The sequence below is a fragment of the Bos mutus genome, chromosome 3, assembly GCF_027580195.1.
Source record: "Bos mutus isolate GX-2022 chromosome 3, NWIPB_WYAK_1.1, whole genome shotgun sequence".
NCBI lineage: Eukaryota > Metazoa > Chordata > Mammalia > Artiodactyla > Bovidae > Bos > Bos mutus.
The window spans coordinates 18,913,922-18,930,040 of record NC_091619.1 but is presented as its reverse complement, the minus strand read 5'-3'; the positions used below and the strand labels follow the sequence as shown (position 1 = coordinate 18,930,040).

General features: G+C 48.8%; 1 protein-coding gene across 4 annotated transcripts in view; it reads left to right on the top strand.

Annotated features, from left to right (window-relative positions):
* The window catches only part of KCNN3 (potassium calcium-activated channel subfamily N member 3), a 174,748-nt gene that overhangs the window by 90,817 nt on the left and 67,812 nt on the right, over positions 1-16,119 (top strand). For all 4 annotated transcript variants that reach the window (XM_070367269.1, XM_005898654.3, XM_070367270.1 and 1 more), the window contains one exon: positions 10,556-10,974. In XM_070367269.1, coding sequence (XP_070223370.1) covers positions 10,556-10,974 — 419 coding nt within the window. The remainder of the gene's footprint in view (positions 1-10,555; positions 10,975-16,119) is intronic.

Below are 16,119 nucleotides of genomic sequence, written 5' to 3'. Positions count from 1 at the left end.
GGGAGGGTCTGATGCTGCTGGTGGCACAAACACCATGGCATTGAACTTTGCATAGTGTTGTATTGGGAAGTCTCATGACTGTTCCTGCTTCAGGGGGGAGTGGTCAGCGGCAGCTGCTGCTCAGCACGTTCTGCTCTCCCTGCTGGGCTCAGGACTGGCTGCAAGGAAATGAACACAATTGTCTTACTTCCACAGAGACCAGTGTGGACTGCTAATCACAGTGTGGGTTTCCCAAGGTGGTGCAGACCTAGCCTGTTTTCATTGTGTATTGATCCTGTGGTCAGTGAAGGTTCTTGTGAGAAATGACTATTTCAAACAGTGAGCCTGAGTTTTCTTTAGAATAAAATCAACTAAAGCCCAAACTGCTAGTCCCCAACACAGAGGGTCCTGCTTGGTGGATGGGCAGGTGAAAGGCACATGGAATGCAGGGCCCTGGGCAGTTGATTTAACCTTACCGGGTTAGTCTCTCCATCTGTAAAATGGGCATGATATTACTTCTTTACAGAAAGATCGTGAAGTTGCAATGAGGTAGTGTGTGCAAAATCACTTGACTTGTCCTGTGGTTGGGCTTTAGGGTAATTTGGACACATGAGGACACTACTGTGAACTGAATTGTGTCCCCCCAAAATGCATATGTTGAAGCCGTAACCCCCAATGTAACTATATTTGGGGAAAGGGTCTTCAGGAGGAATAACAGTAGCCTGATCATATAGGACTGTGGCCTTATAAGAAGGAGATCTCTCTCTTGCACACACTCTCTCTGCCATGTGAGAACACAATGAGAAGGAGACTGTCTACAAGCCAGGAAGAGAGCCCTCACCAGAACCCAGCTATGCTGACTACTTGGATCTCAGACTTCCGGCCCCCAGAACTATGAGAAATGGACAGTTCTGTTGCTTAAGCCATCCAGTCTGTGGCACTTTATTATGGCGGCCCAAGCTGACTGGATGAAAGAAGACTGAAACAACTCAGTGGATCTGGGGAAAATTCCATGCCTGTGCATCTATCATCTCTTGCAGTAGACCCAAAGCACCTTGATATCCAGTATCACACGTTATTCCTCATTGTAACTGGAGGCCAACTGGTCCAGCCAAAGGTTTTCCAACTGAAGTGTTCTATGGAGGGGTGTCGGCCACCACACAGAGCTAGGTGGAGGAAGAGGTGAATGAGTTGGCTTTGAATGCTCTTTCCTACCCTTTCAGCCAGAAGAGTTGTGAGTTTATCTGTTTCCCATATTGGGCTTTTATGAAAAATCTTATTAGAAAAAAGCAGCTCCACAGCTAGGAGAAGAGGGGAAACCACAAATTGGATCCAACCCTTCATGTTACAGATGAAGAATTTGAGGACCAGAGAGGGAAAGGGCCTTGCCCATGCACAGATGGTCAGTGGCAGAACACTGTATCCCCAGTGGTGCTATGGTCAGGTACCATTCTTGTTAACAATTCTTGTTATGTGAGTGAAAAACACTGGCTTTCTCAAACGCTATAATTTGGCTTTCACTGTCTAAGAAATGGGGATAAGAAAGGGCTTATAGGGGACTTCTCTGGTGGCTTAGTGGTTAAGAATCCACCTTGCATGCAGGGGATGCAAGTTCGGTCCCTGGTTGGGGAACCAAGATCCCACATGCATGCATGCTGAGTCGCTTCAGTCACATCCAAGTCTTTGTGACTGTATGGATTATAGCCTGTCAGGCTCCTCTGTCCATAGGATTCTCCAGGCAAGAATACTGGAGTGGGTTACCATGCCCTCCTCCAGGGAATCTTCCTGACCCACGTCTTCTGTGTCTCCTGCCTTGCAGGCTGATTCTTTACCACTAGACCCACCTGGGAAGCCTAAGATTCCACATGTGGTAGAGAAAGTAAGCCTGTGCGCCACAATTAGAGAGTCTGTGAAGTGAAAAGTGAAAGTCATTCAGTCGTGTCTGACTCTTTGCAACCACATGAACTGTAGCCCGCCAGGCTCCTCTGTCCATGGGATTCTCCAGGCCACAATACTGGAGTGGGTAGTTGTTCCCTTCTCCAGGGGATCTTCCCAACCCAGGGATTGAACCCAGGTATCCTGCATTGCAGGCGGATTCTTTACTGTCTGAGCCACCAGGAAAGTCCAAAAACACTAGAGTGGGTAGCCTATCCCTTTTCCAGGGGATCTTTCTGACCCAGGAATCGAACCAGGATCTCCCACATTGCAGGTGGATTCTTCAGTGCACCACAACAAAAGATCCCACGTGACACAAGATCCTGTGTGCCTCAACTAGGACCCAGTACAGCTGAATAAATAAAGATTTACAAAAGACAAGTATAATTACCAAAAAAAGAAGAAAAAGGCTCAAAAGTCCCTGTGGGGTCTCATGCCCACTGCAGGAGGCCAATGGTGAACTCTGCCAGGGACATGCAAGAGAACTCTGGCCAGGCCATAGAGTCACCAAAGGACATTACACATGAGCCAGTAAGTCACAGCAGTTTCTGAGGGAGAAGGTTTCTTCTTAGAAAGACACAGAGCTGGTGAGCATGGACCCTGACCCTCTGAGAGTCTTGGTGGTAGAATGATGGACTTTTGTGACAGGCCCCTCACTTGCTGACTTCTTTTCTACCTTCCCTTCTTTTCCTTCCTCCTTTTCTTCAGCCACTAAATTTATGTTAACCATTACTGCAAACCCAGGCGTTCATTTCATCACTGGCAATCAGTTCTTGTCCTTGGGGAAACCTAATTAGGTATTACAGGACTTTTGATGTCGTTTCCATGGAAACCTCCATAGTAATGGTGTACATGCAGAATATATGCTCCAGGGAGTTTGGAAAAAATACATATATATTATTACTGGTTTTTAAGAAAATCTTTAATTTTTTTCCTCTTGCTTTTTTCCTGCATATATATATTTTAAATCATGGAAATTTTCCCTGGAGTTTTTCTCCCACAGAGAAAACAGTAGAGAACACAAAGGGCCTTTCCCATCTTCTCTCCTTTAATTAAAAAAAACTGATAGTTGTACAAGAATGAAAGTTTTTTGGATCGGTCAGAAAATGTCTAAGCAGGATCTCCCCTAACAGCTGAGAACATTTTGAGAAAAAATATTGCTTAAATAACTTGAAAGGCTTCAAGTCTTTCAAAATAGAATGGGGAAACGAGCAAATTCAGTGAATCTATTCCAGACGTATTTACACTAAAAAAATAAAAGGCGGGTTCCCTGGTGCAGTCTCCTCTGTTAGGTTGATAGTGGGGGCTTCAGGACAGTCTCCTTGTCTCCCCGTCAAGACAGCCTGTTCCCAGCCCTGCAGCTAACACACGATGGGCTCCAGAGCTTGTACGTGAACCGACCTCTCCAGAGGTGACCAGATGGCCCTTCAGGGTTGACTCCCATGGGGAGCTAGTGAATCACATGATTGCTCTGTGAGAAACTCCAGTGAGGGAAGTGTGCAGACCTGGTCCAACTGAGGTGGGGATGCAGATGGAAGGTGAAGAGAGAGAGAGAGCTTGTTAAGCACTCTCATGCCACAGCTAAATTCAAAGGTTCTGGAGAACCCGTCAATTACTGAACTGTTTTCTTTGAAACCTCTAATTGACCACTCAAGGATGGAATATCCACAATGACCTCTTTGGTAGCTGCCAGCTGATCAATTTACCCCCCAAATTTGCCAAGAAGATTCACTGCTCCTAAGAGTCCCTGCAGTTTTTCTCTTCCACACCTGATAAATTCTGTTTTGCTTTTGTTCCTTGATTCAGTCTACCAGTTGACTTCCACACGTATGAGAAACATGTTGCATGCAAAATAACTCAAATGCTTGCAAATTAATTTTTTAAATGCTTTGAGTTTTCTTTGATATATGAAATATGTGTCCCCTATGTGGTGTAGGGGTCAGGGAAGCTGGCATGGCCCTTGATCATGATCCCCTCTTCATCCAGTTGCCCAGTTATTGAGATAGACTGGCCAGCCCTGTCTGATTAACCATGCTGGCTGGGAGGGTGGGAGTGGAAGTTCCTTCTACGGGCTGTGGCCTGAGAAGCTGAAAGGGAAATGTTAGACATGGCAGGCACATCACCCAACGTGTAACATGTGTGTTAAGTGAAGGCGTGAGTTAGATTTGTTTATGTATTGGTTTTGTTGCATGACAAAGCACACCCCATATTAATGACTTAATAATCATTTAGCTCACGTTGGTGTGGGTCAGCAGTCGGGGCAGGGCTCAGCATGGTAGTTCTTCTGCTGGTCTCACCTGGGGTGAGCTTCTGTCATGCAGCTTGTCGAGGAAAGCCTCACTCTTACGTCTGGCAGCTGTGTTGGCATAGGTTGGAGTGACAGGGAATGTGGGGCCCAGTATTACAGCAAGCCCTGCTGCACTGACCTCCTTCAAAGGTCACATTCTGTGTCGTATTCTCTAAGACCCCGCTGGCCAAAGGAAGGCAAATGGCCAGCTTCAGATTCAAGGGCTTGAGAAACGGACTGTACTTCTTGCTGGAAAGCGAAGCAAAGTCACACACGAAGAAGCAGACGAAAGGAATGGGAGGAATCAGTGGTATTGTGTTAGCACAACACCAGGTTTGTCTGATACAGGCCTTCGAAGCACTACTAAATCCCTGTCTTGCCCAAGAAGCTTTCCATGACGGTCCCTTATCGTGTCTCTTGTATGCTGGAGTTAACTGAGATCATGAGCTGATTCATGGGAATGTGTCTGATTCATATTTATATCACCACAGTTTTCTCACCTAGTTGATTCTAAAAAGAATCTTAAAAGAATTGAGGTATAACTGACAAATAAAATTGTATATATTTAAAGTGTACAATGAGATGATTTGATATAGGTATACATTGTGAAATGATTACCACAGTCAAGTTAATTAACATCTACTACCTCACATTGTTACCTTTTTTTTTTTTTTTAAAGAACACTTAAGACCTGTTCTCTTAGCAAATTTCAAGTACTAGTTGGTTCTTCCTAATTATTTTATTGGATTGAGGTGAGTTGAATTGAATTGGTTCTCCTTTCTAATTACAAGCTCCTTGAAGGCAAGTTTGGAATTGCTCTGTCACATAAAATCTCCCTCCCATAGCTCTTGGAATTACACCAACTGGCTGAAAAATCCCACAGGCTCTTAGAACCAGTTAAGTGGCAGAGGATCAAGTCTGGAGCCAGCTCTGTTCAGGATAGTATCTGGTGTAAGAGCAGCACTTGCAGATGACCCCAGGTCCTGGCACCAAAGCATTCCGTTTTCAGGCTGGCCAAACCCCAAAGGAGTGGAATCACTGTTGGAGGCTAAGCAGGCAGTAAGACTCAGCAGTTTGGAGAACGTGGCATTCCTTCCCCACTCAGGAGAAACCTGGGCAAGGTCAGGAAGGAAGAGTGTTTGTCACAGAGCTGAGTCTTCTGCTCTATGACAGCTCAGAGCAGACTTTCCCCCGCTCCCCACAGGGCCCCGTGGCACCCCATGCCAGATCCTGTCCATGTCACATCAGAACTCTTCCAGAACTTATCAGGGCGACCGTCAGACTACTTTAGAACTAGATCTGGGTGACTGAGACCTAACGAGAGGGGAGGACAGTCCTGTGCCAGAGTCACCTTCCCCTCTCTGGGCCAGCACTGCTCCAGTACTTTCTAAGGCTTGGAGATCACCTGGGACCCTTTATTCCAGATTGGACCACCCCCTGGGAATAGGAGGGTGTCCTCATGGCATAGGATAACTCGTCAGGTACTCCATTAGTCACAGGCTTAGCAATGAGTTTTCTACATGAGTTTCCTTTCTGGGTGGTTAACAAGGCCACTGTCCACCTGTCCTTTTCTTCACGTGACATAATCATTCACTCACACACCTCTTTATTCAGTAAAATTCTATTGACTGTACCAGGACCATCCTGGCCCTTGGAGAAAGTTGAGATGAGCCAGGCATGAGTCCTGTCCCCAGGGAGCTCACATGCCTCGAGACCACACACGAGGTCTGCATAGAACAAGGGCTCTGAATAGAGCACAGAAGGACTTCCCCGGTGGTCCAGTGGTGAAGAGTCTGCCTGCCAATGCAGGGGACACGGGTTCGATCCCTCGCCTGGGAAGATTTCCACACGCTGCAGAGCCACAAAACCCACGTGCCACAACTAACTGCAGCCAGCGTGCCCAGAGCCTGTGCCCTGAAACAAGAGAAGCCACCACAATAAGCCTGCACGCCACAATGAGAGTAGCCCTCACGTGCTGCAACTAGGGAAAAGCCTGTGTGACGACCCAGCACAGCCAAGAATAAATAATACATTTTAAAAAAACAGGGCACAGAATAAGGGATCTTCAGAGTGGAAGGCACTTCAGGGCTCATCCAACCTATCCACCTATTCCTCAGAGGAGGAAATCAAACCCAAGATGGAGGAGTCTAATCATCCAGGGTCACACAGCCAACAGGAATTATTCATTCACTACACAAGAATTTACCCAACACCTATTGTGCTAAGAGCTGGGCTGGCACCAGAGATTCCACAGCAAACAAGGCAGCTATGACCCCCCCATCCCTTTTTGGGTCACAATTCGGGTTACATTTTGGGATCACCCAAGGAAACTTAAGAAAATTCCCAATGCCAGAGCCTCATGCCTAGAGTTTCAGATTTACTTGGTCTAGGGTGGGCCAGAATGTGGGTCTTTTAAATAAGCTTTCCAAGTGATTCTTGCAGACAGATCAAGAAACACTGCTCTGGGCGGTGGGTGGAGAGGTGGGAAAGAGATAGATAAAAACCAAGCTGTTGTTCAATAGCTAAGTTGCATCCAACTTTTTGCGACCCCGTGCACTACAGCATTCTAGGCTCCCCTGTCCTTCACTGTCTCTTGGAGTTTGCTCAGATTCCTGTCCATTAAGTTGGTGATGCTATCTAACCATCTTATCCTCTGCTGCCCCCTTCTCCTTTTGCCCTCAATCTTTCCCAGCATGAGGGTCTTTTCTAATGAGTTGGCTCTTGGCATCAGGTGGCCCAAGTATTGGAGCTTCAGCTTCAGTCCTTCCAATGAATACTCAGGGTTCCAAGTAAAGATGAATACGTAACTGAGACTTGTGACTTGTAAGGAATGAACAGGATGCTGAGTGAGGATGTGGCAGGATAGGGTACTGTTATCTGCTTGAGTCTGAAAGGAGGGAGGCTACACTTACAGAGCTGTGGTTCCAGGGGTCAGATGGGAGCAGGAACAAGGGTGTCCTCCTATGGGACAGCAAAGGAATCTTCTGGGCTGTACTGCCCACCCTGCTGACTGACAGACCCCTGCACTGGAGCCCTGTCTAGCAGAGGCTCTTGGTCTTCAGCCTGGACTATATCCCCATGGGCCCCCATACATACTGTCTCTCAGTGCCTCACAAGGATTAATAATCCCTCACATTTTGAGAGTACAGGTATCCCTTGATATCCACAGGGGATTGGTTCCAGTAAACTCTGTGGACACCAAAATCTGAGGAGCAAGCTCAGTAAACTCTGTAGACACCAAAATCCAAGTCCCTTATATAAAATGGTATAGAACCCTCAGCCCTCTGCATCCACAATTCCTCATCTGTGGATATCGATGGCCGACTGTAGTTCGTAAAGAACGTTCTCTTGTATTATCTGTATTACTGGATCCTAATGCTAATCCCAAGAGATGGACAGGGTCAAGGTTAATAGTCTTATGACAGAGTAGTGGAAATAGGCATAGAGAAGTGAGGGGCTTGCCTACGATCACACAGCTAGTGTCTGGATGTGTGAGACTTCAGTCCAGCTCACCAGCCTCCAACTCCACTACTGCATGTTGTCCCCCTCCCCAACCTTGTGCCAGGAAACTGTAGCAGAAGCAGGTCATGTGGGAGGCAGGTGGGGACACCACCCTGGTGCCAGCCCCTTCTCATCAAGCCGGGCAGAACTGCCGACCTGCTGCCACTTGAACATGCCGTACACTCTCATTCTTCATCAGGGAATCCAAGGAACCTGCGACTCTGCCCAGAGTGAACCCCGTTACTATAGTAACCTGATGCCATTCTTTCTTATAGGGCGGATGGTTTTCATTTTGTATTTGAAGAGTTTGGCCAGGCAGTCACGTTGCCATAGCTCAGCCTGTCGGTGGCAGTTAGGAGCAGAGGGAACCCTTTGAGCAGCCTCTAGGTCCCCCTAACTGATGGTGGAAACCTGTGTCTGGAAAAACCCCAGCTCAGCTGCCCTGGGGAAGGAGGGGGAGTCTCAGCTGGTGCTGGGCTGGTCCTCTCTCCCGTTCAGAGATCATGCCTTTCCAATTACAGCTGCCTGGGCTGAGGTTGGCCCCTCAGCCCCTTGCTTCCATAGTACCTTCTGTTAATAGTTCCCCTCCATGGCCTCATCTCAGGAGCCATGCTCAGAGCTGTTTCACTGCATCTCGAATGCCCAGCCCCCAGCAGATAGAGGGCCTCCAGCGTGTGTTTGTTGAATGCATGAATGAATGACCTTTTGTAGTTTATGAAGCCCTTTTATACCCATTATCTCCTCTATTCCACATCATAGTTGTATGAGATCCCAGGGCAGGAGGCAGGGCAAACTGTGGTCCAGCAAGGTGAGAGCGCATCTTGCACAGGCTGCCTCCCCTCCGTGAGCTCTCCTGCAGCTGCACCTGCCTCTTCACAGCCGGCTGAGTAGCCCAGTGCTTGCTCCTTGTGGCAGGGAAGATGGCACAGGCAGACCCTAAAAGCAGGGCAGCCAGGAGACCCCTTACCCAAGTCATATGACTACACTGATTCACCTTGAATTTGTGTCACAGATCCCTTGATGGGCCCTTTTTACCCTCAGAGGTCCCAGGCACGGGTGTCACGGTTTTCTTTCCTGCATCCTCGGTTATTAGGATGGCCTGTCAGGGTGGCAGTGAAGGAAGAAGAGAAAAGTGCGTGGTGACTAACTTCAAAATACAGCAGTTTTTTAAAAAATCACCACCACCACCAACAAAAGACAGCAGAAGTCTCCTTTGGCCCCAGCTGTAGAGGAAACAGCAGGACAGACAGAGGAAAGGGCCTCTACATCCCTAAACAACCTGTGAAGTGGAGCAAAGAGATGGGGGTTGGTGAGGAAGTCTCAGCTCAGCCTTTGACCAGCACGCTGACCCAACCTCTCTGTTACTCCCGTCATGCTGAAGGTTAAATCAAACTTTTCCAGGTTAAATCAAACTTCTGCCTCCCAACCCTGGCCCCAACATTCATTTCTTTCTAAGGCAGCTGAATTTCTTTCTGGCCACGAATCTTTCCCACGAGGGCTGCTCCTCTGGCCAGGCTATACCAGTGCATGTGGAGCCGGGCTCGTGCTAAGCTGGGGGACCCTGCCCCTGCCCCCTACATTATGGTCCAACCCAAGCAGCCATGCAAAGAATTGCTCTGCGCGGCCCTGGAGCCGGCAATGTGTGGGGCTGTGTGACGGGCAAACCAGGACAGAGCAAGCTGGAGAGGCAAGGGCCCAGCACAGAGAGGGCATGGCATGGCATAAACACTTCCATCACTTCTCAGAACTGAGGTACATGCCTGTCCAGGAGGCCCCCATGTCCAACACAGGCCCCTGGTCTCAGGCCTCACCCTCTAAGAATCAGGACCTTCGAATGTCCAAATTGGATCTCAGAGCCTCTCATTTTGCAGCGGAGACTGGGGCCATGGAGGGGAAGGACATGAGGCCCCCTTGCATGGGGAACTCCACAGTGAGACCTCCTTGAGAATAAGCCAGGGCTTTCCTGGTGTGTGAACCAGCGCTGAGCCCAGGCTGGACACACAGCAGGCGCTCAGTGAAAGCTTGTTTCAGCTGCTTTGACCGTCTTCCCTGGTACAACAGCGAGAATCTCAGTGTTGTGGAAAGAAGGTGCGGGCTGAAAGGGAGCTTAGACATCCCTGAGCCCAACCCTCATTTCCAGAAAGAGACCCCATGGATTAATAATGCTAAAAATAGCAATAACTAATACTTACAGAGCTGGTGCTAGGCAGGATTCCCCACACTTCATATATACTAGCCCATTGCAGCTTCATGGCCACCTCTATGCAGCAGATATTACTCTCACTGTCCCCAGAGGAGGGAACTGAGGCACAGAGAGGCTCAGTAACTGGCTCGAGGTCACAGAGCTAGTTAGTGTAGGGATCAGGATCCAGATCCAGGCAGTTTGGCTCCAGGGCCCTCAGCACTAACACCCCGGCAGCGACTGAGAGCAGCGTGCCACCAGCAGACACTGTTCTCCCTGTGGGGAGAGGAGTCTGTGCTAGCCCCCATGAGTTCACTCACTGAGGAAACAGAACCTTTTCATCTCCACATCCCCCTCAGGGCTCAGCTCAGGGCCTGGCAGGGGCCCAGGGACCTGTGTTCAATATAGTGAGCTGTGCATCTTCTTAGTCATGGCAAAGCCGGTTTAGGGGCCCCTCAGAGCTGGAAGAAACCTTGGGGAGCAATTTACAGAAACAGAGGCCCAGAGATTGATGTGTCTTAGCCAGGTCTCCTGACTCCCCGTCCAGGGCTGTCTTCACCCAAGTGAGGTCTCCAAAGAGGTTCCCCGGGGTGCATCAGCTGCCCCGTCCTCCTTCACCCCCACTGTGTGCTTTCCTCCGGGCTGTGCTCACAGGCTTTCTGCTCCCACAGCTCTTCGTGATTGACAATGGTGCAGATGACTGGCGGATAGCCATGACCTATGAGCGCATCCTCTACATCAGCCTGGAGATGCTGGTGTGTGCCATCCACCCCATTCCTGGCGAGTACAAGTTCTTCTGGACGGCACGCCTGGCCTTCTCCTACACGCCCTCGCGGGCGGAGGCCGACGTGGACATCATCCTGTCCATCCCCATGTTCCTGCGCCTGTACCTGATCGCCCGCGTCATGCTACTGCATAGCAAGCTCTTCACCGACGCCTCGTCCCGAAGCATTGGGGCCCTCAACAAGATCAATTTCAACACGCGCTTCGTCATGAAGACCCTCATGACCATCTGCCCAGGCACTGTGCTGCTAGTGTTCAGCATCTCACTGTGGATCATTGCTGCCTGGACCGTCCGTGTCTGTGAAAGGTATTCCGTGGGTCTAGTTCTGCACTCACCTGGGGCCTCCCAGCACACTGCTTATGCTAGGATGAGGGCAGGGGGAGGGGCAGGGAGGCCCAGATGTATGTGGTCTGATGGAAGAAGCAGGCATGTTATCCAAACACCTCAGGAGAAAATGGGAAAGGGGAGGACCAAGTTGGGGCTGAATATGAGCTGCAGCGTTGAAACACTGGAACCAAGGTAAGCTGAGAAAAATGCATATATAATCTGCCTCATTTCTTGTTCTTTGTAAACCAATATATCTCAAAGCATCCTGGGTATATCGTTACCCCTTTTGCACGTATAACTTTATAATTTCTGTGTTAACTCTCCCTCTTGGAGTTAAAGAATGCTCGCTAGCATTTTAAAGGCTCTGAGAAGTCCTGCAGTAATGAAACTAGTTTAATTTTGTCAACTCCAGATTTTCTCAAGCATATTCACCCATAAGTCCTTTTCCTTGTACATTACTATTGATGCCTCACTACTCAAAAATTTGGTCCACAGACCCATCAGCATCACTGGGAACTTGTTAAAAAGAAGAATCTCAGGCCTCACACCAGAACTACTGAATAGAATTTTCACTTTAACAAATTCGTTTGTGATTTGTATGCTCCTTGACATTTAAGAAGTACTGCACAACCCACTCCAGTCTCTTGCCTGGAAAATCCCATGGACGGAGGAGCCTGGTAGGCTGCAGTCCATGGGGTCGCACAGAGTTGGACACGACTGAAGCGACTTAGCAGCAGCAGCAGCAGCAGCACTGATGAACTGTACTTTGGGAACCATTGTTTAGGAGGCTGGTGGCGGGGCCATGACTCAGAAGTGACTGGTAGGAGAGGAGGGGGTCGTGGCCTAATAGAGATTGGGGGCTCTAGGGCATCATGCCAGCGCCTCAGAACTGCCATCGTTGAGGCTCAAGATTCGTCCATGGCTACCCCCTTCCACAGCCATTGCCAAGCTGCCCTTTCTGGCTCCTCTCCCTTTCAAGCTGGTTCTGGACATTCATTTTTCTCTGATTTTGTATGTGGAGTCTGAACATGAAGGTTAAAAACCTGGATTCTGCCCCTATGTAGCCATGAGAGCTTGAGCAAGTCACTTCACATGTCTGAGCCTCGGTGTCCTCATTTTAAAATAAGGATCACTTGAGATAGAAGGGAAGATCTATATTCACTTGAGAGAGGTAATTTTTAGTACGCTGGGAGGGCTGGTCATGCATCCTGTGTAATTTACTCAGATCCTGTAGTCATCCTTCATTCATCATCACTTAAAATTGTATTATCGAATATTCCATGCACCAGAGAAAACACGCAAGAGCATTCTGGAGGAGAGTTGGTCTAAAAACATCTCAGGTATGCACTGAACCACATTTCCCACCTATTTTGAAAATATTCTGTATGCAGACAGTTCCTTCAGATGTTTGGTCAGCAGACACACAGTCAAACAAAGAGCCCATTCTGCTGCAGCCGGACAGGGACCCCTCCATACGGCAGGGTCAGTTTCTTAGAGCCAGTACCAAGCTGGGACACATTTCTTACATATAAAGCCCGAAGGACACACAATACCCATGTATTCAGAACCCCATCATTACTCAACAGCTGACATTATAACATCTGTTCTAAGTAGGACCATACCTCGCCAGGCTTCATGAACCTTCTCTGGTAAGCAGACACTCTTTCTACAATGGAGAAAGCATATGTTTGGGTTCCAAGCCCAAAGTCCTGTTAGTTGAGCAATATGGTGCCAGTCACTTTACCTCTCTGGGCCTCAGGTTTCTCATCTGCAAGCTGGAATTAATAATACCAACTTTTTAGGATTTGTTGTTGGAGCCAGATAACACATGTGAAATGTATACCATAATAGTGATAGTAACAATTAATAACAGAGATCTCTTGATAACTCTTGGGAATCTTGTGGCTGCTTTTTAATAATTAGAACAAGCCTACTATAGGTTGACCTATGCTCTTCTTGTTTTCCTTTGTAATTGATCAAAGCTGAGTCTTCCAGCAACAATAATAATCGAATTTACATAGCCCTTTAAGGTGTTTGAAATCTTCCATGTTCTCAAAATGATCCTGTTTGGTGTGTATCATCACCTCATTGTCTCAGATGAGCAAATGTGGAACGAAGTACCAGCAAGTGAGTTCCATTGTTTATTGAACCTGTCAGAAGTATGGGTGATGATTTTTTATTAGAAGGTAAGCCTGCTTCAAAATGTGTAGCTTGCAAAGTACTCTGTTACGCTGAATGACCCTCCATGGCCTCCACGCTGGGACTGGGTTGACCTGGCCCCATCAGCCCGTGGGCCTCTGTCTGCAGAGATGACTGACATGCCCAGCTGAAGCCCAAGGCAAAGGCACAGAGGAGCAATGAGCAAATCAAAGGTTCTCCTAAAGTTTCCCCTTCTCTGTGAAAAGGCCCTTTGACCAGGAGGCATCTGCTTAGATCTCACATGAGGTATATTAAAACACATGTTGCTGTCACCCCTGTTTCTTGGGCACTTTCCCTGTGCCAGTTCTGTGTGAACTAATTCACCGGCAGCTCCATTTGCCCTCACAGGGGGCCTGTGAGAGTGCACTGTGGCTGTCCTCATTTTAGAGTGGAGGAAACTGATGTCAAGTGACTGGCCTGAGGAGCCAGGACACACGGAGCCAGAATTTGAACTTGCTTCTGACTCTGAACTTTATATTTGTCTCACCAGCCCAGGCCAAATGCTGCACTTACAAGGAAACTGTGGCCTAAACTCTCCTGGCGACGTTCCCGCTCCGAGCGCCTTAAAGCCACTGAGACTGATGCTTACATCCCAGTCTGGCTGTTTGGCCTGCCTCCGATGTCTGTGCTCTTAACCATTTTGTCACCCTGTTCTCAGGGCCACCTTCATGTTAATTTCCAACTTATCCGAGTGTAGGTAGTGGATGCTGTGGCGGGCCACCCAGGGGTCCCCTCCCCACCCAGGCTCTCATTCCCTCAGCTGGGGTTTTTGGCCATGGCAGAATTGCTCTGGATGAAGGGAGCTGCCTTAGCCAGGGTCAGGCCTCCTGCCCAGGGCAGCAAGCATCCAGCAACTTGTCAGTGTAGGAGTTTAAAGGCCCAGCCCCTCCGTCCCCTGCTGGATAGCTCTGCAGGGCCTTCCCGGTTTCCGGACTCCTGTGGGATCATGGGATACTGGACCCTCTCCCCGTCCCCTGTCCTCCAGGCCCCACTCACCTTGATCCTGAACGCGGGCCCAGCAAACCTTCCACGTTCACATCTCAGCGGCTTTCCTAGGCATCTGACCTATGGAACTGTGAAAGCAAACACGAATAAGTATATTTTTTCCTAATCAGGCAAAGCACTGCTGTTACAAAGACCAAGCAATTTCTTTTAGAACCAAGCCCAAATGAGCATTGTCTTTCCTCAATGTCAAATAATAAGCAAGACTGGCAGAGACAGGAATTAGTCAGCCAGAGACTGGACAGAAACTGGAGGCAGGGGCTGCTGTGGAGGCCCGGAGCCTCGGCCAGGGTGGGAGGACAGTGTGGGCAAGATGGTCTCGATTGCTCTCAGCCTGATGGAATGACAATTCTGTCACCTGAGACAGCAGAGAGGGTAAAGGACTTGCCCAAGGTCACATAGCAGCGTGACAGGTTCTCGAAAAAACTCTCCTCTGCTGATACCCCGAGCGGGGCTTGTTCACATTCCAGGTGGGTTTCATCAGCCCGGATGCATCTCTAGCTGTGTACATACACTTCTGAAGTTGCTATGGAAATCCCTCCTCAGCAAGCCTCATTTGAAAAGACATTTCTCATAGCTGGGGTTGGCTTTTATGTGACAATAAAGGTTTTTCACATTTCCTCCTCCCAAGGAGGGAGAGGGAATTGGTAATTACCCAGAACAGCCTGCTATCAGGAGGGCAGTGCCTGGTTGCTGGGAGGGCAGCGTCAACAGCAGGCTTGTTTTCCCTGGACCCCGCCGAGGCATTACATCATGGGTTCTGAGCCCTGACAGTTGTGGCACTCGGCATTCTCTGGGATTCTCCTGGCCGTGTGCCTGCCTCCCACAGGCCTCCCAGAGCCCATCCGAGGAACCTCCTCATTAAGCACTGTCACACGCTGAGCAGCCTAGCTGGTGGAGAGACCGTCGGAGGCCCCAGGCCTAAAGGCCACCAGGAGGGGCAGGGGGCTTCCTTTTCAGGGGGCACACCCCAAAAGAAGTCTACCAGCTCACATATGGGTGCTTATCTTCCTAGGAGAAGCAACAGGGTCTCCCATGACACTGACAGAGTGAGCCGAGGCTTGTGATCCCTAGCCAGGCTTTGTAAATGACCTCCTAGCCTCTGGATGGAATCCCTTTGGTCTCCTCTCTCCTGAGGCCCCAGGCTGTGTCAGTATCTCAGGGCTTCCAGCCTATCCACAGGTCCTTGGTGATGATGGTGTGAATTTCCAGCTATGTCTGCACATTGGTATTTTTATGAGAAATTTAATTTTGGAGACCTGGCTGCTAGAACAGGAGAAATACCATGAATGGCCATTCTTTCTCTCATTAAAACAGAGCCACCCCTCCCATCACAAGGAAGATAAGAAGAGGCTTCCAAGCTATAGAACAATTTATAATAAATATCCATAGAGCAGAGGGAGGGTAATGCTCAGAAAAATTGCACTATCAGGGGTCCATGATTTAGATGTTGCAAACCACTGGTTTGGAGAGTGAGAAGACTAGTTAGTAAGGATAGGAAATTATCTGTCACATTGGACGAAGCCTGCTAGACCCAAAACCCTGCCCTCCAGCTGGAGAAAGGGGAAATCAGCCTCCTTTAGGGTAGAGGAGCAGCCCGGGGCCATCCTGCTGCTGGTGCCAAGTCTGGATAGATCACTCCTCATTCAAAGTTGGATTCCTGGCAATGGGCAGTGGAGTGGGGAGGAGTAAGGAGGGGAAGGAAGGTAGGGAGAAGGGAAGGGAGAAGGGAAGGGGAATCTATAGGAGGCCTTTGAAGCAAATCTGCAGCATTAAGAAAGAGGAAAATAATTCTCAAGATGCAAAAGACTGCTTATGAGGAACAAAAAGCAACATTTGAAGATTCTTGGGTATCCCTTATAGCCTGCAAGAAGGTGATCATCATAGAGAAGAGTGGGCAGACAGGAAATGAAAATTTATCGA